Here is a 22,474-nt window from a genome sequence, read left to right on the forward strand (position 1 = left end):
AGGTCAGCAGTCTTTCAGAGGCAGGAAGGCATCAGAGCACCTGTTTGTCCTTGAAGAGCTTGGTTATTAAAAAGATCTTAGTTACAGAAACGGTGTGAGTGATGTACCATACCCATCATTATAGAAATGTGCCATAGCTTAGGGCATGATCTAGGAAAAGAAGGAGAAGTTATTGTTACAGTAAACTGAGAGAATTTGAGAGAAAATTAAGAATTACCACGTTGGATAATCGATGATCTGATCTGTGGACACTGACTTCTATGTCTTCAATTTTTTATGGACTTATAGCTACAGGAAAATAAATGTCAAAATGAAATAGTACTTCATTTGAAAAATCATTTAAGTAGAAGGACTAATACAATCCTGTCAAGCAAAATGGTGTCCAGTCTTCTGTGGTGTGCCAAAAGGGGTATGGAAATTTCAACATACATCTTGTGTTCATCAGAATAATTTTCTCATTATTTTGTCCTGCTCATCAGCAATACATATTTTTCTCTCTCAGTGCAGCAGCTATTTAGCCACCAACAGAGTGCTTTGGGGAGAGGGAGGGGCAGGAAACCTAGCTGCAATAACATTTGCCTTAGCTAAAGAGTAGTGTAAAGAACATCCCTTGAGTGCAAGAAGAATGTTAATGTCAGACAATTAAGCCTTCAGAAGCAGTGAAATGCCAGTTAATATGGCATTATTAACTATTGAAATGTGTTAACTGTCCCTTGTGCACAGGTATCTCCTGATATTGGTTAATGGTATAATTGCTTACAGTTTATCACCCAAAATTCTATATCACATATTTTTTCATCTGTGGCATCAAACCTGTCTCTGTTATTAAATATTAACATCATTAACAGAAGAATTGTTAATGATGAAAAGGAGATAATTTTCTATTGGCCTTCCCATATGTGGGACTGAAAGTAAGACTTTAAATATTTTTATTCTCATTTTAAATTTGTTCAAATATCTAGTAGAGGAAAAAAACCAGCAAACCAAACAAATTTGGGATGGGGAATCTCAGCACATCTAATTTTTTTTTCTCATCAAATTGCAATTTCCAATTTTTCTAAATTTCGAAGATTTAAGAAAATGTTTTTTCAGTAATAACAATAAATGTTATTTATCTACCATAGCATCTTTGTGCTGTAAAATTCAGAGTTCCTTTTATGTCATAAGCCACTTCACCATTTAGGGATATCAGTACCTATAAACTTTAGGCAAGAAGGTGAAAATTATGAAACTATATGAGTAAATGCAAATTAGAATGTTTAGGATATTTTTGCAGAAAAGTGCAAGTTCAGTTTTCATATAGGAAATAATGTTTAAGACTTTATTGTTATTTCTTGCAAGGATTTTTCTGTTTGTTTTAAAGTACTCCATCTGTTCTCCTGCAGTTTCATCTTGTAATGCCAAAGGGATCTAGGCCCAAATCACAAAAAAGTACATATAGATATCCACCTCCTATATTAGTGACTGACTTTGAAATCACAGTAAATACTTTAGTCTTTTCAAACAGCCCTTAGAGCATATTTCTTACTGGTCACCTGTGGCATTGAATGTCATGATTGATGGTTTTAATAAAATAGATCCTATTCTTGTATTTTAATTTTCCTATTTCTCATAGTTGTGTTGAATCCTTGTTTTTCTGTGACAGCCTATTTCATTACTATTAAAAGCTTTCTTGTTCTGATACCGAAATACTCCTAAATATACAGGAGTATACTCCTAAATATACAGGGTTCTATTGCCCCTGTGAAGAAATGAAAGACTTTTCAGAAGAATAATGAGTTAATTTCAGTTGGTTCCTCTAAAGAAACATCAAATTTCCTTCAGTTCCAGTGGTGGTAGAGTCATGGGTCCTCTGTGGCTCTTGGGGTGAGTGGCAGTGAGGGGTCTGTGTCTAGCTCTGGTCTTATCTTTATATGCAATGTAGACAAATTAGAAATCCGCTGCAGGGGGAAATGTCCAAGAGATATAAAACCAGAGAAATTTGTTCCCTCAGTTTGTTCATCTCAATATTAATAGGAGAAAAAGAACAGGAAAAGGAAGGGAATGAAGGAGAAAGGTTTAATTTGCAACATAAACTTTCTTTCATAGAGCAGTTACAGGTATTTAATTATTGAAGGAAGAGAGGGATACTGTAAACCAAGGACTGGAAATAGAAGTCAGAGACATTCAAGTTAAAATTAAGGCATACATTTTTAAGAGTAAGGCAAATGAAATCACAACAGAAAGGAAAGGGTCGTCAGCTTTTCCCATCTTCAAGACTGTAGATATTTCTGGAAACAGCTGTAGCAACATGAATTAATAGGCTTAGTACAAGGGTCACTGTACTGGTTGAAGTTGCATATCCTGCAACATGTGGGAGGTCAGACTAAAGGATCTAAAGGGTTTATTCTGACCTTGAACATCAAGCATTAATATCTGTAATCTTAAAATATAACTGCATACCTTTGCTCATGTTTGGGTGGTTTTTGATCTTTCCAAATCAGCAGCCACCAAATGATAGATATGCCTTCTCTCTGTGTTATGCTTTTAAATTACCCACATTTTTGATGCAGAAATTCAGAAAATGTAATTTGCCTTAAAACAAAAAAGAAGTAATCTTAAGACTGTCTCATGACTGGGTTCCAAGTTTAGAGACATAAATATTGCTCAGTGACATTTTTCTAACCCAATCATTCTTTCAGTAGCCTTTGGCAGCCTGGCTTGTTTGAATCTGAAACTCTGCATAAATTATTTCTAATATCCAGCATTTTTAGTAACATTTTTTTCTTGTTTGTGGTGTAGTAGTTGGCTGCTATCCCAAAATGCATCTTTTTTCCCTTTGTGGTGTTCTGTTTTTGGCACAGATTAATACAGGCATTAATATTATTAATAATGATGATGATAATGATAATGATAAAAGTAGCAATAGTAATGAGTATATTTTTGGGTGCTTGTTAGGGCAGCAGATAACCATTATGCTTGCAGAACAAGCAAAAACAAGACACATAGCATAAGTTAGTATAGAATGAAAAGAAAGATTTTCTAGCACGAGAAACATATTTGCAGTGAGAAATTAATTTTATACTTGAGTTTATCCTTCAGATCAGTATCGTAAGATACAGGCTGGATTCATTTTGATTGAAGATAAACCATAAAGGGCCAGCTATGAGAGGCCCACTGTGAGTCCACCAGGCTTAAACCAGTTGACACATTTTAGGAGGTGCTGTAGTGCTGGCAGCATCCTCAGAAGTTAGCTTTCCTCTTGGTTTTCCTTGATGTATGGCATTCCTTTGTTGTTGAGATATCTCCAACCAAAAAAAGTTGATATTTTCCTACACTGACTATTCCCTTTCTGAGTAAGGGCATCTGCCAGCTCAGCTTCTCTTTGACAACTGGTGAATTACTACATCTTTTATATGTTCCTTAAGAACAAAAGCCATATCCCCTTTTCATGGTGTCTTTAGTCTCTTGCAGATTCAAGGATGCCTCCAGACTGCAGTACAGGACAGACTGCTCTACTCAATTTTCTTTGAACTGTCTCTCCTCCATTTGTTTAATTAAAGCACCAAAAATCAGATGCCTTTATGGAATACCTCTGAATTCACCTCAGGAATAAGATCATAGCTTCAACTGAAGTCAGTCTCTAAACAGCCAGCCATGGATGCTCTATTCCAAGCTTCAACCAACATCACACATTGATAACTTTTTGAAATGTTTTGGTTTCTTTCTTTTTGCTGGAATGAACAGGATTTTCACTTCCCTCACTGTCTCAGTTAACACGAGAGAGCTCCCCCGCTCTAGATGTTCCCCCTCAGGAGTTCACTATATTGATGTAGAAACTGGTTCTGAATCTGACTTAAACTGACATTCTGACACCATTGCAACATGTTATTTGTGCAAAAGAAATCTGATTAGCAGGGGGTCTAAATTGTTTTTTGTTTATAATGTTCTTTGACTGCAAGGAAAAATATTTCTTCCCCTCAGTATTATAGAGTCTGAAGGTCCTTAGGGTGAGTGGCTTGTGCTACACTGATATAGACACATACAGGTGTTTCCTTTTTTATGAGCCATTTCTTTAGATCTGACATCTGTTGCAAGATAGAGGTATAAAGATACAGATGTGTCAGGTTCATGCAGATTTATACAGACCCAATATTGGGACATCAAAAGCCTTGGTCTTGTGGGGTTCACTTGTTCTGAGGACGCAGTGTGGCTGGCAGGGCCAGTAGGAACTGCTCTCTATTAACACTGACTCCCAAGCTGCATTATTTTTTCAGCTATCCATAAAGTTTCTGGGAACTTCACATTGAGCAAGTCCACTGCAATCTTTAAGTTCTTCTGTCATGGAAACTGACTTTCAGTTTTGGGGCATCACTTGGCAGCTCAAGGAGCTTTCAGAAGCAACTTCAACATTCAGATTGAACCCTTAGCACGTTTTAGTCTGAAGGGACACCTGAAACAAACACCTCCTTCTTAATGTGCAGCAGATTATATGGTTTATTTGTTGCATGAAATATGCATTTTAAAGTCATTGTTTCATCCTGTGCCATTACCTTTGCCTCATTTCCTAAAGCAAAATAGACACTTGCAGAGTCCCTAAATGTAACCATCAGTGTCTTTCTGCTCTGACACCTTATACCCCAAAATCTGAATGCACACCTACTCTGGCATTAGCATTATTTGAGCTTGTTAGTCTAGGATGAGTAAACAATCTGACTTGCACACTAGCATTGTTCTGCATGTGAGGCCCAATTTCACTAGTATTTGTCCAAGAGGCCTCACAGTAGTAAATGTGTTCAAAATGGGTAAAGGTAAGTCTTTAAGCCAAGTACTGAGATTATTCTGTTTCCTTTCAGTCTTCAAGTACTGAAATTCCTTTCAGTATTCTCATGTATAGAAGAAAATACATGAGATGAACAGAAATTTACTTTTCTACAGCTGTACAAGCGACCAAGAATCCGGCCTTTTATTGTTTTAATTTCCTGTTTTATTGCAGTCTTAGAGAAACAGAAAATTTTTATTTGCTTCCTGATTTAAAACCATAAATCTCTCCATTATATCTGCATGCTGGTTTAATACTGTCAAGCATGTTAAAAATAGGAAAAGGTAAATTGACTGCTGGCATTTCTTATATGGTGTAAAATTTACTTACAGTATATTTGACCTATAGCATTAAATGAAGGAAATGGCATTGGGAAAGTACAGATCTAATATTTTATGGGGTATGCATCAAAATCTGTACAGAAAAGGCAGGTGAAATTACAGGCACATCCTGCTTGATAATGTTCGTGTTTGAGGCTCTTTTAATGGCTTTGTACCATATGCAGATTGATATTGACCTTAACATGCACAGATAAAACTGGAAATGTGTAACTATTAATCCACACCTCAGTGGCTTGCCAAATTCTTTATTGTCCCATGATTTTATCCCTCTAGTTTTCTCTTTTAATTAAGTAACAACTCTGAAAATGTAATAAATTCTCTGCAAAACCACTAGGCATACTCCTGAACTACAGACTATATTGATTTTAGTCCAGTAGATCATAGCCATAGGGACAATGTGTCTGAAGGGTAACAAAGTGAACCTACAGATTGTCATCTCATTTTTGTCCCCCGATGTGACACCTTTCTGCTTCTGGGGATGCAGAGTGAGCAATTTTAGTCCAGCTTTAATTGTGTGTTTTGTTCTGTGGCTCAGCAGACTGGGGTATTAGAGAAATGCAGCAGCAGTCCCTTCCCCAGAGGTTGAGGGCATCGTGTCTCTGCAGGCAGAGTGCATGATCTTGCTGGAGTACCCACCATCTGCCTGCCTACAGCTCCTGGGAGCGGGAGCATTTTATTTCTCTGTTGAAACATATTATGTAAGCACACATATTTTTCACAATCTAATTCTGCACAATGCACAGTGCCTCTTTTGGTCATTTGCATTTTCCAGCAGTGCTAATTAAATCAGCACGAGGGGACTCAGCTAACCAACTGAGACCATCCCAGAACATAACAGCCTCTTCATGCACTGAGCAGCTGGTTCAGTGCTCCAAGACCAAGTGCTGCCTTTCATGCTAAAGTACCATTCTACACAAAAGGTACCTTTGATGGCATAAAGACACTGCTCTGTTGGCTCCACATACAGCAATTTTGAAGTGTTTATTGAGTAGTGTTAAAAAGACTTCAATTTTTTTGTTTTAAAAAATCAGTCCCATTTTTGTAGGTTTTTGAGACCAGGCTAATTTGAAGCTGCATTGTGTTTGCATGCTGGGGATCTACTATTTTTGTCTGATCCAGAGCCATGGGCTCATGCAGTCTGGCTGTGCCTGGAAGTGAAGAACGGTGTTGCACTGCTTAGAAAGCTCTGTCAGCAGTAAGTACATGGCAATCGTTTGCTTTGTCATCTACAAATCTCTGTGTTGTATTTTGTGGTTATTTATTTGCTTTCATTTCATCCTGCCAGCTTATCTCTGAGACAAGTAGGAAGATTTTCCTTTCCATATGTGTAAAAAAGAGTGACTGTAGCAATCGTATCCTCAGTGGGAATGATTCAGAGGCAGAATTAGAGAGGCTGTCTGCCCTGCCACATTGCAGAGCCAGAACATCCAGACTGATGGTTCTTTTTTTTGCCTTGACAAAATGTTTGTCAGAGACAGACCACCCAACACAACAACCCAGACTGTGATCCAGGGCAATAGTTCTCTGATGTGGAATGTTGTGGTACCTGGAGCTGAGTGCTTTTATGGCAAATATTGTTGCATTTAATTAACACCTAAGTGGGGTGTTAATTCCCTTTCAGTGAAATTAACAGTATGATCTGCTTGTAAATCTCTAAATATTACATCTACTGCTAGTCTAGTTATATCCTGTCTGATTTATTTTTAAGCCTAAACATGACCTGTTCCACTAGTAGAGCAGAATTTGTTCCAAGTGACCTCAAGCACTCCAGTGTCTTCAGTCTCTTCTGCCTCGACTGAAATGCAGGTTTCTTAATGTGCAGGGCATATCACCACTCCAGTGTTATCCCACAAGGGCTAAACAGAGCATCCACTGCTCCAGTGGCCTCTCAACATGCCCAGGCACTCCCCTGCCCTTGGCTTGGGGACAGAAGTGCCACTTGCTCAATTTCCAGCATGACTCATTTCATTTTGTGTGCTGGGACATTTTCTGGCTATCCTGGCTAACTTGTGTGATAACTCTGAGGTGATGCCACTGTGAGCTGCAAGCTGGGAGGAACATCCCACCAGGTGAGATGCAGAGGGCTGTGGCACTTGTCTCGTGCTCAGTATTGTGTTCTTTGTAAAACTGGAGGATACCTTCTCAGCCTCAGGCTTATTTGCAGCTTAATTTCCCATTGCTGAAAAATAGCTGCAAAACATTTTAATTTTTCTCTGTGTTTTACTCTTGTTTTGACTTGATATGAATGGCATATGAATGAAACTTGATTCTGGAATACAGCATTTTCAGGAAAGGAAACACTTTTGATAACATATATGCAATTCAGTCTCAGAGATTATCAATAATTTTGTGAACTCAAAAATTCCGTTTACCTATTGCAAAATTGAGTTTGGAATTGACAAGTTTCTTGAGTACAAAGTCTGCAAAATGCTGTTGTGCTGTCAGAAAGCAAGAAAGTAATGTATTATGGTAGTGATTTTTCATGGTACATTATGAGTTCAGACTGAGATGCTGCAAAGACTTTAAAAAACTGGGCTGCCATTATTCAGATACCAACCTAAATCATATTTTTAAACTATTATTAGAACTCATACAATGGTAACCTCTGTGAGCTTACTTCCCTCATAAATTGTGTATTACTGGGATTCTTTTACCCAGATTAATTTTTCTTTTTACAAAGTGTCAGCAATTCACAGCCTATTAATATGGCAATATTATTTCCAGAAGTAAGGAAAATAAGTCTCTATCTCAAGCAATTAAAATTGTGCAGCTATGATTTAAGTAAAATACCTTTCAAATAATTCAAGTCTGGTAAAATTATGCCACTATTCCAATTCAGTCTTTCATATTTTATTTAAATACATGTCAGACCTCAAAGTTCCATCACAGTTGTCTCCCACAAAGATAAAATGAAAAGAGTATTAGAGAAAAAGAATATTTGTGTCCCTACTAGGTGAACAGTTGTACTGATGTATTAATAGAAAAAGAGTATTAAACAGAACAGTAACTTTTCCATTAAAGGTGGGGATGAATGTCTGTCTACTTTTGTGAGGAGCTGGCTTTACCCACTCAAAGCAAGGACAGGAGAATGTTTGTCCTCTTGTAGGGGGATAGAACTTAAGTAAATAAAGGCGGTATAGAAAGTAATCTTACCCCCTAAAGAGTTGCAGCTGAGCCAATTAGTAAGGATTAGAAGCAGGCCTGACTTTAACAGGCCACAGCTGTAGCCAATAAGAAGAGTGTTATAAAAGAGTGGATTGGTTGGCTGAGGGGGAATTGGAGTCAGTTGGCTGCTGTGAGGACAAGGAAGAGTCAGTGCCTGAGGAGCTGACTACGAGAAACATCAAGGAGGTACGAAACTCTGGCAATATGGAACCCTTGCAATGTAATGGAAAGAGAACTCTTGCACTTTAATGATAACACCCACTGGAAGAGAAATTTGAGCATAGAAGTTCTGCTTTTGCTTGTCTAATAGAACTTGTAACAGAACATTAATGAAGACTGGCAGTCTATCCATGTAGCTCCCAGTGCAGGGTTTTAGGGGCAGGTGGTCCAGAATGGGGCTCAGAGGGGACTGCAGAGGCTCTGGATGGGGACAGCAGAGGTGGCTTTTGGTACAAGTGAGATGTGTGTGGAATTCCTGAGGAATGTTGTCTGAGCAGGCCCTTCTTGCAGGTGTTCTGGGCATGCACCAGCTGACCCCAATAGGGCTTGCAGGGTTTCAGTGCTGGGTGAGCTACCCTTGAAGCACAGAGAATTGCACTGATGGAGTGAGGCACAATTTGTATCCAGGCAGAGCAAATGAGGCCCCCATTATCAGCATTACTGTGTATTGCAGATTAATGCTGCATTTTTCAGAGAACTCAATTTGTCTCTTTTTTTCTGAGAGGAGCACATGGGTGTTTTTTTCTTCCAAGTATACACATTAAAATTATTTTGCTGCAGTTTGATAAAAATAAAATTCTTATATTTTCAAGACTTCTTTTTTCCTCATTAATTAAATTTTTCTGTTGGACATTTCTGACTAATATCGATCTTCCCAGAATACAAAACATCTTTCTGGAAATGTATCCAACTGAAGTAACAACTTAAATGTTTTTCTGAAACTAAAACCAGCCTTACTAATCTGTTCAAATGTTTTTAGTATGATACAGTCAATCTCTGGTTAAATCTGTTCTGTGAGTTTTCATCTTTATGTGCCATCAGTTTTCGAAGAGGCTTTGTCTTAAAAGAATACCAATACTATTTTTTCCCTTTTCCAACTGACTTCTTGAAGTAAGTTTCTAGAACTTTCTTTGGGAGCTGTATCTGAGAGCTTGGTTACATAACAAACATTGGTGCTAGCAAATTTCATACTCTGTTGTGATACCCTTTGACCAAATAGAAGGAGATTTCCCAGAGTGGGAGCATCTGAATGCCAGGTAGTGTTTGACTGCTAGTAAAGACTTCAGTAAATATGTACAAATTTCAAGAGAAAATATTGCTGCCTTTATATTTTGACATTCTCATTTTGTAAGTAAATGTATGATCTCTTACAATTTTATTTTTGTCAAAAACATCTGTAAAGATAATTATTTGCCTTGTAGCAAGTCTAGTAGGAGAAACATGAGTCTTTTAAATAGCTCAGTAGAAGTCATTACAGTTTGTGTGTAAATTAAAAATCAAATCATTGATAAACTGGAGGCATCTACAAACAGCTGGTCCATCATTAGCTTTAGTGAATTTGAAAAACTGGAGTAAAAGGCATTTCATTTCAAAACAGGTTTTGTAGAGAACAGCAACATTATTTGAACATCACTTTATTTATGCACTTATTAAATGGAGCACCAAATAAAAGATGAGTATTCTGAAAGCAAAGTGCCCCAAACTGTTCTCTCTGTTACAGAAATCACAGCTGGACTTTTTTTACCCGCCAGTTAAATCATGGCATTTCCCAGCAACTTTAATTTAGAACAGTGCTGAGCAGTAAATTAACTTAGGAAAACAAAACAAAGTACCTCTAAACAGCAAAGGTACAAAATTATTTTACTGGGTAAATATGCATTTTTTGAAGTTGACTTGAGGTAACTTTGAGATTAGCAAGTCCATGTTTCATGCTGCTAGCAGCCTTTGGAAGATGCTGCAGCTGGCTTTGCAATGGAAAACTCTCTGTAGCCATGAGTAGTGGAACTCTATGTTGTAATAGGAGCTGAAGTTCAGCAACCTGAGTTAAAGTACAAAATGCAGATGTGTTTGGCTCAGTGGATTCTCCTGCTGACACAGCCTCTCTGTATCATTACAAACCACATTTTTGCTTCCAGCACAGTGCGCACTTGTGTCTTCACATTTCAAACAGAGGCTTGAGGCTAGCCACAAAACCTGAGAAAATAAATCTAGGGAATGATATGCTTTTACAGTGCTTCTAGAATCAGCCTTCCCCTGTGGTGCTGGTCTCATTTGTGGCTGCTCCAGGGTTTCCTGTTTATCTGGTCCTCAGACTACCCCAGAAGGTGCAACAAAGGCAGGTGTAACACAGTGGCGAATTAAACCCACGGTGTCCTTAGACAGCAAGGACTCCTCTGCTTCCAGAAACAAAATGGAAACTTTCTCCACTGTGAAGATCAAAGAATGTGCAAACCTCATCCAGTCTCTTGGTCTGAGGAGAGCAGGTGGAACATATCATCTGTAGAGATTAGGGAATTGCATATTTGTACAGAGACAGGCATCCAAATATGAATTCTCATAATGGGTTAAAATACGTCATTGGCTAGTATTTATTGCAGGTTTTTGAATATGGTCTGTATGTAGTGTCATCCCCATGCAGTTTAACTTGTAAATCCTACAATCTGTATTTTAAAATTTTGAATTTAAAACACTAGGAGGAAGAACTCAAAGGATAAGTCTAAGGATGTAAGTCTAAGTGTTATAAATATGATACATGTGTATGTAAAAGATCCATACGCAGAAAGGTCAGTAATATAATCCATACCAAAGAGAAAGACTAGAAGATAGCAGGCTATGAAAGAGAAGGGCATTTCCCATCAAAAAATTAGATCTTAAAATGTTTTTCATTGTATATAGCACATAGAAGAATACCAAGATCTAATCTTTCCCAAAGCCTTGAAATTTGTTTAGATCTCCATTCAAGGATCATAGAATACAATTTATTGGAGTAGCCCCGAATGTGAAAGAAATTATTTTTTTTCCTTGAGGATTTTCTTGCATAATTCCGTCCTGGTTCTCCATCACACACATTCCACAGAGCTCATAGCTCACCCCTAAGGTTTGAGGCTTTGTAGATAAGTCAGACTTGACTGAAGGTAGTGGTGAAAGGCAGGCAAAGATGATGAAGAGTTTAACCTAGGGATAGAAAGGCTTTAAAATAAAATGTGTGATCTTCAGCTGATGGCTGACAGTGAAATAAATGCTTCTTATTATTTACTAAAGTGTTTTTTTACTGTTATGGTGTTTCCATGTTTTGCATGGAGACCTGAAGGATCGTCCCTTGTTGAGAATGCCCATTATACCATGACTGGGGAAATGCCAACACTCATCTTTATACTAATCTGAGCACCAGATAGGTTTGTTGAGAATGATTGCCCTCAAATAATAGGCTTAACTACAGGCTGTATTTTAATAATGAATCTTCTAAAATCCAACCAAGAGTTTTCATATTACTTGGAATTTTCATATTCTCTCTTCAAAGTGATTTTTCTGATTAACTGTTGGCCGTTAAAGAAACTATTAAAGTAAATCATCTTATACTGACTCATATGTTTAAATGCCTGAGATCTTTATTATTCAATTATTAAAATAAGACACATTTGTTTAAAAAGTACCATTTGTATTGCAAACAAAATGAATTCATCTGAGTATAGTAGAAATCATATTTTTTTTTCTTTAATGAAGCATATCTTAAGGATTTTTTTTGTTGATTACAATAAAATGTCACTGAACTTGTGGGATGGGAAAAAGAATTGTGGTGCTCTTTTTCTGAGAGGATCATCTGGGGAAAAACCAGGGGATACAGCAGGAAATTTTGGTTTATGCTTAAAATCTTCCAGGGTGTAAGACAGAGGGTGTGTTCAGGAGCTGTGGCTGACATGGGCTTTCTCACAGCTGTGTGGTGCCCATCCCTCACTACTGCTCATTTCTGGTTTTTTTGCATCAGCCTGGAGGTGATGCAGGGTCTGAGAACAGGACAGGAAGAGGGAATTATAGATCACCTCACAATATTTGTATATGACAGAATGAAAAAAAATTATAGAGATGTTTAAAGATAAATGGTTATGGTGCCACTAAAACTATTGGAATGACTAAGATGGGTTCTCTAAGGTCATTTCAGGTATTCTGGATTCCTACCAGACCATTTGAAAAGACATTCAGAAATGAGCATTTAGATCATGCACACAGATTTTTACCTGTGATGACTATGATTTTCTTGATACATCCCAGAGAGTCACAAAAAAAAGTAATATTCTTGCACTCACCTTCCTAGGTAAAAGAATAATAATAAATCAGATAATAACCTGATATAGCTGATAATAAAAATAATAAATCAGATATTCCTGATATAGCTGAATTTAAAAACTTAGGTAATAATTTAGGCTACTTATAGAAAGGTCAATTAGATTATCTGTGAACAGTGAAGGATAAATTAATCTAGCAGGCACCAAATTGCATGTATTACACTGAAGAGGTGCAGAAGGAACTTGAGCTGCTCTCAGATGGCCACAGACCCACCCCGTGGTTTGGATATGAAGCTGCAGGTGCCACCTGAATAAATAATTTGATGAGACTCCAGTAGAATACTCCTGCTGAAGCTGCTGAAAGCCAGCTCATTCAAGGCATTTGACTTTGCCAAATATATGGCTTATGTTTAAAGTCAGAAGTAGAAACTTGTTAAAAACAAAGGGAGAGCCAATCTGATTGAAGTAGAGCAGTAGAAGAGAGGGGGCAATTTATACTGAAAGTTCATGATCTTGTCTGCTTTCACAGAGTAACAATACTAAGATATTTCCTTTAGTTTCTCCAGATGCAGAGCATGTACAGATGCAAATATAGATCCAAAATTCTTGCTTGCTCATAGATATTTCTAACCAGGAGTATTTATAGAAGCCAGGGAAACTGAAATCTTATAAATTTTAATCCCAGCAAATAAAATACCTAAGGCAAATTATGCTCAGAAGAGACGCAATTGATTTTACTGTTAAAAAAATCCAAAAAATTTACCACACCACATTTTGGGAAGTCAATTCAATGAAAGATTATGATACAAGATGAGCAAATACTAATGGGTGAATACTCAGAAATGTTCGTTGAAAATTTACACCAATAAAAATGTCTTAAGGGCAAAACAAATTATTTAGAGCTACCATTGCAGGAACAAGAGGGATGTTTGTGTTTACATGTTTTTCATGGAAAATATAATGCAAGTGTAGACTCCAGCTGGAATATCAGTGAGTTACCACATAGGAAGTTACAAAAAAACTGTTACAATATTTAGAATTAGAGAAAATTACAAACGTTTATTCCTGCCATTATCTTGGAAATGGCAATTATCTTCAGATTTGTATCTTCTAATGATCTAGAAACTATTGAGTACCCTGTGTTCTTTATTGTATTTCTTTTCTGATTAGTCTTTTCTACTAGATTTTATAAAGACAAGCAAACATGAGAGAAATGCATTAGAACACCGTAAAAAGTTATACTTTGCTCGTTAGATTCATCAGTATAACATGCAAACAGAGCAGTTTTTAGTTCAGCCAAGTGTATCTTATTCTATAATGTGTGGAATCAACTTCAGTCATGGTTATGAGTTTGCCATCATGATTAGTAGCTGTACCTAAACCACACATACATTATGCAAGAGATCATTACTGGAAGTATTTAATTCACAACCTATGTTTCTCAGCTAGCAAAGCAAGGGGATTCATTGGAGTGAAATGAAACTGAAACAGAGCACATGCCTCAAGCCAGCCAAAAGAAAATAAAGCATAAAAACACTGCATGGCTGCAAGCCAGTGAATGCTCCATCACACAGTTGTCAGCCTCCTCCTGTGGCCAAAAACCCTGTATATCATGGTCTCTGGGTTGGGCTCCTAAAGCTTGAGCTGTATAACACCTCTGGCACGCACCAGTGCTCCCATGCAGTGATCAGGACGTGGCCTGGGGGAGCTCCTTTCCCCTGAGCTCCAGCTTGGGAGCCCCAGCAGCACTGGGGATTTGTGGAATGGTGCGATGGGCGCTGGGGGTCCCTGAGCGCCATCCCCAGCTCCCCCACTGTGGGCACCTGGGAATAAGAGAAGAGAAGGGGGTTGGGTTCATGTCAGGGATTTTTCAACATCTCAGTAACTTTCGATGTTCTACAGAAAGAGAAAATAAATGGAAGTTGAATTCTACAGAAACCAAGTCAGTCACTTGTCTGACGGCACTGGATAGGGCCATTAAATAGTGGTTACTGACTGCAAAGGTGCTTTTCCCCTGTTTCTTTTTCTATGAACTTACTGTCAATGTCACTGTACTTTCCCTCCCAAGTAAATCAAGTGACAACATTTTCTGTGTCTTGTTTTCAGCTTCTTGGAGGACATAGTCCTATTACTATTACGCATGTTATTCTTGCTTTATAAAGTCTGTAACACAAACTGTAATTCACTGCTGCTGAATCAAGGCTGGTTTACATATTTGCAATTCACTACAGTTTTCTTGCAAAAAGTCTTCTGGACCCATAACTGCACACGCAAGCTGTTGTTCTGATTGTGCTTCAAAAGGATCAGGCTGCTCCAAATCTTAGGCACTTTAAATACCACAAAAGCACTTCTGGAGTCAATATGCTTTAAAAAAGCATCAGGTAAAACTACAGAACTTTTTAGGGGAGAAAAGCAAAAGAATGACAATTGAAAGGATGAACTAAAAATATACTACATCTATTTGTTTTTGAGCTCTAGAATTATTTTATTTTTTTAAATTTCCTGGAGAAAAAATTTGTTGTTATACCAGATTCAAAAGCAAAAAAAGGTAGTTGAAAAACATGACTTAGTTCAGACAATAAAATAACTTTTGAAGAAGAAAATTTGTAATTGTACATTGTAGTTAATCTGACTGCTCTTTAAAATGCACAACACTCTATATTATATATTCAGATATTAAGAAAAAATTATATTATTTCCCTTGTGCTTGAAAGTTTTATTTCCTCTCCACCATGATTTTACTTCTGTTTATTTCTCTTAGAAACTTGCTTTTGAATTGCATGTAACAAATGCAAGGCTGTAGGCATCTCTTCCTGTAAATACACATTTATATCTGGTTTGGAATATGTAATTTACCAAAAATATCAGGTGACTCTTGGTATGAAGTGTTTAGGAGGTTTTAGTGCATTCATTACACATGTTGAACTAAATGGCTGTGCTTGAAATGAGAGGCTGTAAATAAAAAATGCACTTTGAGGGTTAGAAATATGTGTAGGTTCCTAAACTTCCTAATGTTATAAGCTGAATGATTCAGGTTTGTGTCAGTGGGCAGGCTACAGCTGCTGTTCCAGAGCTGGCATTTTCTCAGGCTGCCAAAAAGCATCTGCATCACTGGGCATGTTCTGTACATTGGAGTGAGAAGAGCAAGAGCTGCAGGAGCTTTGCTCTCTGCAGCCGATCACAAAGGACAGCAGAGTCAGGGAGTTTCTCTACAGCCTCCTCAGAAATCTCACAAGAAATTAGAAGTAAGGATGGTGGCATCTGCAAAAACTTTTCTATTGCAAGAAACAGGGTTAGTGGTACAAAGTAGTAGATTAATTAGAGCTTGAGGATCCTGGAAGAACAGAGATCCATATGGAAGTTCTCAGCCTCAGGGAACCAGGCATACAGGTATTTTGTGTCTTATGAGCTGGGGTGCTTTTTCTCCCCTTCTTTTGATTATGGAAGTTTGCTGGCTTTTTTGCCTTTAGCTAAAGAAGAGAGAAATTATTTATAAGCTTTTTATAAACTTGGAACAAAAGGTTTTGAAGTTATTGACAAAGAGCAGCAGTAATAACATTATGGACTTACAGTAGGCAGATGAATAGGAATATCTGTAAGAAGAAATAAATTTTAATTTATAGCCATTTATGCTCTTCAGTGACTTTAAAATAATTTGGTAGGGATGTTACGTGTTCCTATTTACAGGAAAATCTTTATATTGTCTAAGTCAATAAGGCTTTTGGCAGAGGGTTCAATAGCAAATGACATTTGAAAAAATGTTTTAAGGTCGCATGAATGAAGCAACAAGTTAGGGATCTATCTACTTGCAATTTTTCATCTTGGGAATGTATGTCAGAACTCAATGCAGTAATGATTTTCTATATTTTTCCTATGTCAGAATTTCAGAGAGAGAAGAAATTGAGTTATTTATAGACTTTTTCATAATTATATATTTGATCCCTATTCAAGGTTAAGAGAAATTGGGAGGAACTATATTAGGAAATTCTTATTAATCATGTTGAATTAGATTTATAGATATGCCTTTCATAATAGAACATCTTCCTGTCAGTAGTTGAAATTGTTTTGTCCTAAAGTTATAGTAAAAGTGGCAAATACAAGGTTTTTAACTCAGTTTTCCCACCACCTGCACTGCTTGTCTGGGATGTTGTAATACCATTTTTGGTGGTGGAAATAAAATATGGACCCTCGGTTTTGATAGTGTCTCTTTCAAGTGTGAGTTCTATCAATATAAATAAACCAGAACATATAACATTTATGTGATCACTAAATACAGCTGCATTTCATTCTAGTTACATATGGACTAGAATCACTGAGCACTGCAGAGAGATTTGGAACCAATTGTTTTACTTTAATAAGAAATGGGAAATTGGTACACAGTCATGGGAAATGTAATACCTAATACTTTATTATTTAGATACATATATAGGTAGTTGTATGATAACAATATGTTCAAGTTTTATGCAGGAAGATAATTGACAGCTCTATGATCCTATATTTATTTGCTGAACTGTACAGGTTTAGCCAGTTATTTGAGCCAGTTATTGAGCCATTAACTTTTTTAACCTTTGCAATTATCAATAGTAAAAAATACTGTACCAACCATATGCTTTAACCAGAAAGCTCTGTGTGCTTTTTGCCCTCCATTGGGACAGAACCATGAAGGAAAATGAGCCACAAAGACTTCACAAGTGATTCATTGCTTGCATCAAAGCAATATGATTTTCAATTGTACTTTCATTTGTCTTTTCCGTGACAGGAGGCATCGTTGATAAGGACCTTCGTCACTACCTCAATCTACGGTTCCAGAAAGGTTCGGTGGACCATGAGCTCCAGCAGATCATAAGAGACAATCTCTACCTCCGCACTGTGCCATGTAAGTAGGGTGGGGATGGACAAACCTGCCTTGTTAGTGCCAATAGGCTGTCTGGGTGAGTGCTGCTGAGGCCCTTTGCAATGCATGAGGAGATGGTCTGTGGATAAAACAGACCTGTAAATAGATTTGTGGCTTGGTTCCAGTCTTCTACATTACTGCTGAGAAATTCAGCTGTGCAATGCTGATGTTTTCGTGGTGTTTTCAGAGCTGTAATTTCATCAAGTCTGTCTCTAGAATAAAAATAATCTTATTTCTTCTGTGGTCTCAGAAAGCACAAATTTAAAGAGAAAAAAACCCACTTTTCTGGGCTGGTTCAGTGGATGTCCAACAGAGAGAGTTTGATCTGCCTCAAGTTTCCCATATCCATTATGTAACAATGCTATTGGGTTTAGAAAGCAATAGGGCAACAGAAGAAATGTATAAACTAGATTTTGTTTGAATGCAACAGGCATGGCAATGAAAGTTTGTACTGTCTTGCAAATGTGTTTGTTGCCACATAAGTCAATATTCAACATATTCTGAAAACTTTGAAATGGTTTTTGTTGTATTGACCGTATTCAGCTACTTCAACAGTAGACATGAAATTAAGCAGAGTCATGCAAGCCATGCCCTGCTGTCAGGGCCATGCCTTTCAGAACAGATCTACTTGGCTGACAGACGATATATCATTTAAAATGGACTGAAGTTCCATTATTCTTCCTTCATAAAATAATTGCTTAGCAGACATAAAATGGGTCTTCTGGTTTTGGCAAATAGGGGTGCACTTTTGAACTTACAAACTTGACACTGGAATGATAGGCAGAGAAAGGTGTACTGCGTTAGTGGCTGTGCTATTTACATGGTAATGAGTGGGTACTCTGAAAGCTGAGTTGTTGTGAATGCTACTGTGTGTTTTTACTTTCATAATTTTAAAGAATGGAGCTTTGAAAAGATCCTCCTAAAAAATAAATATAAATTCCTAATTTCTAATGTTCCATTTGCAACTGATCAGAAAGGAAGGTGGAGAAAAATATTTAAAAATTATTACCTGTATACAGAAAACAAAAAATGTTATATTTATATGCAAGTTATGATGAATTAAGTTTGTCTGAAAATGCTGAGAAACATCACAGCTGAAGTGGAAATGCATTCACAAAAAAGTTTTGAGACTAAATCCCACTTCGGAGGATGTCTGGGAGCATCATTAGCCTAAGCATGTTTTTATTATAACCCCAGTCCATGCTCATTAGTGCCACAGGTTCAGGTTAAAGAAGGAAAACACAACAATATTGCAACTACTGCACACAAGTGTATGACAGACACTGTCAGCAATATGGGCACAATGAGTATTTTTTTGAAGTTGTTTTGTTTACATTCAAGGCAATAATAAAGTAGTCAAGTAAAATATGGTACCCACAGAAACAAATTTGTCATTCAAAATGCAACACTACAACCACAAAGACTACAATTTGAACCTATAAACAATATAACCTTTTCTTTTTGCTGTGGCTTCTACATCTTCTGTGTTATTTTAGATTGTTAAATTCTTAGTTCAGTATTGTATTATACAGTTTTTGTTGAAGTAAAAACTACATTTTGAAATATACTATAGTGTTGCAGATGGCAGGTGCTGATTTACCAGATAAGTTGGCAAATATTCTTGGAGAGTGGAGGATTCTTTTCAGTAGTAGTGGTAGGAAAAAACCAACCAAAAAAACCTCCATAGTGCCTAATTGGTATATTTTCTTCAAATTTTTCTTGAAAATTCTATGAAAGTAATCCTTTTTCAAAGTGGGTATTAAAAAAAAAAAGAAATTATCAAATGCAGACAGGATGATATCTCATTAGCTAAAGAACTTTTCATAATCAGTCAAATAAAAAGGACACCATCACACAGTTTGCAACCAAAATTTTCTCTAAATTGTAATTGTGGTGAAAATCTTTTTTTAATGCAATTTTACTCTTTCCCCAGTATTCATGCCTAGGAGGGAAAATGTTCTCAAATATTTTCTTATTTTCATATGACTTAACTAATTTTTGAATCACAAACTTACCTTTCAAGGGCATTGGTATTCACAATGTTCTGCTCTGGGCACTACTTTATTTTTAAGCTCTGTACATAGTCTGAGAATACTGCTTGGTTGTCCTTAGTATGCAATGGTAATGTTTAACTGCCTGTACCACTGCCCACAAGTTCACTTATGAGTGCACCTAACCATGAACTTATTACAAATCTGTCAACAGATACCAACACAGCAAAAGCAGCACTCATTTTTGTCAAATTCTTGTGCAGAAGAATGGAGAGGGAAACCCAACTGCAGGCAGCACAGACTTAATTTCCAATGACAAGGTTGTAGCACAAAGGGGGGGGGGGGGGGGGGGAAGATAGAAAAATAGGCCGCAACATTTTCCTTTTAAAAATGTGTCTACAATCTTTGCTCTGTTACAGAGGCATAATTGCCAGTAAAGCCATGAGAAGGTTTATAGAGAGTCCTTGACCTTGCATTTGTCTGTCCTTTGCTTTTTGTTCACACTGGCAGCACCAGCCCCAGCAGAGCAGTGGCCATGGCCATGGGTTTCTCAGCCCTCTAGGTCAGACTAAGTCATCTTTCACTTGCATTTTATAAGTGAATATTCTCTATGAAACCAGGAAGCAGAGAACTAATCCATACCTCTTCTAAATCAGGATAAGTCAACTCAAGTTAGACAACTGAACTGGTATTTACTAAAAACTAGATAAAGTTGGGCTTTGGACTCAACCCTGGCAGTGTCTAAAGCAGGCTGGAAAAGGCCTTATAGAACCAGCTCTAGTGGGAGGTGTCCCAGCCCATGGTAGGTGGGAGTGTTGGGACTAGATGATCTTTAAGGACTTTCCAGTCCCTTAACATTCTATGACTCCAGGTAAGACTTTGAATTGTCTATTATACAAGTGTACATCCCTGTGTACACCAAAGAATAGATGGACCAGAATCATATGGTGTGATGATAATGGATCAGTTCTGCCCTCAGAAATTGTAGCCCCTGGGCATGGGATGACTTGGTTGGGTTTGTGATCCTTATGTTTCTCTTTTTTTGCTAATGCAGTGCCCCTTTATACTAAATTAGAAATGACCATATAACCCTGAGAGTCAAATGCTGCCTTCCATAAGTGTCACAGGTCTCAGTGCATATGAAATTGGTTTTCCCTGCCTTGCCAACAGGTATGGTATGGATATGTCCCAGGGTGGGATATACAAATGTATTTGCAGCGGTCGAGATGCAGCTGTTGCCAAGGCACTTTTGGGGAAAGAAAAGTTCCTCATTTTCCAGTTTCGGAAGACCTAGGTGAAGTTTGTGTCATGCATTTTCTTCCCCTTTTCCTGTTTGTAGAATTTTAGCACTTTTCATGTCCTAAACTTACTCCTGTAGATATTTAGGAGCACTACTGTGCACTATGTTTTACCATGCCTACAGAAAAATAGGCATGGTGAAACATGGTAGCTTTCAGCATTGTCTGATGCAATCCATCCAAATCTAGGGATTTGGAGAACAGCCACAAAACACATGTAAGGCTCTGAATGCTATAGGCAGAAAACATCTTGGTCCTGCTGCATCTTGTGCTTGGTAGTGCTGTCAGCAAACTGCAGTTGCCATGTGGGCAAGCAGCTTCCCAGTCTTCACTGTTGTGAGAAGAGGTGGCTCTAGCACTGTGTCATCTCAAGAATAAAGCTTTGAGGAGAGTAAATCACAGGAAAGCAGTTTTGGTAGTGACATTCATGGCCAGACCTATCTCCTCTGATATGTCCTTTCCAGCAATTGAAAATTCCATTTCTTTAAAAGCTGGCAAAACAGGATAGCTGTGGTTGAAAACAGAATCAGTGTATGCTTCCTTTCCAGACAGGGAATGTGAAATGATAGTGGAAAACATTGTGATTTAACAGCACTGTAAAAAGTCAAGGACAAGCTGATTCATAAAAGTAAAAAGTCATCCATTAGTTGGAAGAGAAGCTCATTGATTTCCTCTGGGAGATAACTTCAGATTGACAGTAGCTCAGATGGTCTGTCCTGCTGGGGGATGTAGGAGGATGCAGCACAGGATGCTTTCTTCAGAGTGAAAATGGGGAAAAAATAGCTTTAAAAATATTATGGGGATGAGGAAACTTCTTTCAGTTTAGAATAAAAAGGAATGATGTAAGAATAGAGAGGACTGGGTATGTGGCTCAGCCTTACAGTTCTGGATATTGCAGTGTTAACAATCAGCACAGAAATTGGAGGAAGGCTGTTTTATTTGAGACATTTATCAGCAGCATAGGAAAAAAAGTTAAGTTTGTAACTGAGCCACGTGTTGTATGTGAGTGACCAGGGGCAAGAAATGGAATCATTATGAGCAGCAGTTTCCCACATACCAAATTATGATAACAAATCCTCCATTTTCTCAGCTTTCCTGTCAATGTCATGGGTGCCCTGTGTTAGGTGAATACAATTAACACTGCACTGCAAATATGACACCTATGAAAACTTAATAAGTTACTTCCACTGTGACTTATTTTTTTCCATCTTTTGTGAATATTTAGATTCATGTTATTTTGAGTCAACATAAATAAGAGTCTATTTTTCAAATATAGTTTTGTTCTATTGTATTTTAGTTTACTCTGGTCTATATATAAGTTTAGCCCTCATGCTGCAATGTTATATGTGTACTGTTGAAATGTTATATCTTGCAGCATGCTTATGTTTCTTGTCTAGTCCTCTTCCTAGAAGAAAAAGTACATGTACATGCAGTGATACTTTTTTTTTTCTGGTTGTTGGTTTTATTTATCATATAGTAAAGTAGAGCCATTAGGTTATACTTTGGTGGTATTAAAGTCAATAAAATACATTTATACTTAAAGCTGCAGGAGAATTCACACTTTCAAACCTGAAGAAATCTCCATCTGCAAAACAATGCAAAACAAACAATGTCATTTCCTTTGTCAGAGAAGTGCAAACTTTATTGGCAAACCTTAGTCATTCATAATCTACTTTATGGGTACCAATCAGAAATAAAGAA

At 37.4% G+C, this 22,474-nt stretch overlaps 1 protein-coding gene across 11 annotated transcripts in view; it reads left to right on the forward strand.

The window, feature by feature from the left end:
- Positions 1 to 22,474, forward strand: part of MAGI2 (membrane associated guanylate kinase, WW and PDZ domain containing 2) — a 702,246-nt gene that overhangs the window by 193,438 nt on the left and 486,334 nt on the right. For all 11 annotated transcript variants that reach the window (XM_054273695.1, XM_054273675.1, XM_054273666.1 and 8 more), the window contains exon 2: positions 17,350 to 17,466. In XM_054273695.1, the coding sequence (XP_054129670.1) occupies positions 17,350 to 17,466 (117 nt within the window). The remainder of the gene's footprint in view (positions 1 to 17,349; positions 17,467 to 22,474) is intronic.

The sequence above is a fragment of the Melozone crissalis genome, unplaced genomic scaffold (genome assembly GCF_028551555.1).
Source record: "Melozone crissalis strain CALT ecotype California unplaced genomic scaffold, PUWL_Pcris_2 ptg000004l_1, whole genome shotgun sequence".
NCBI lineage: Eukaryota > Metazoa > Chordata > Aves > Passeriformes > Passerellidae > Melozone > Melozone crissalis.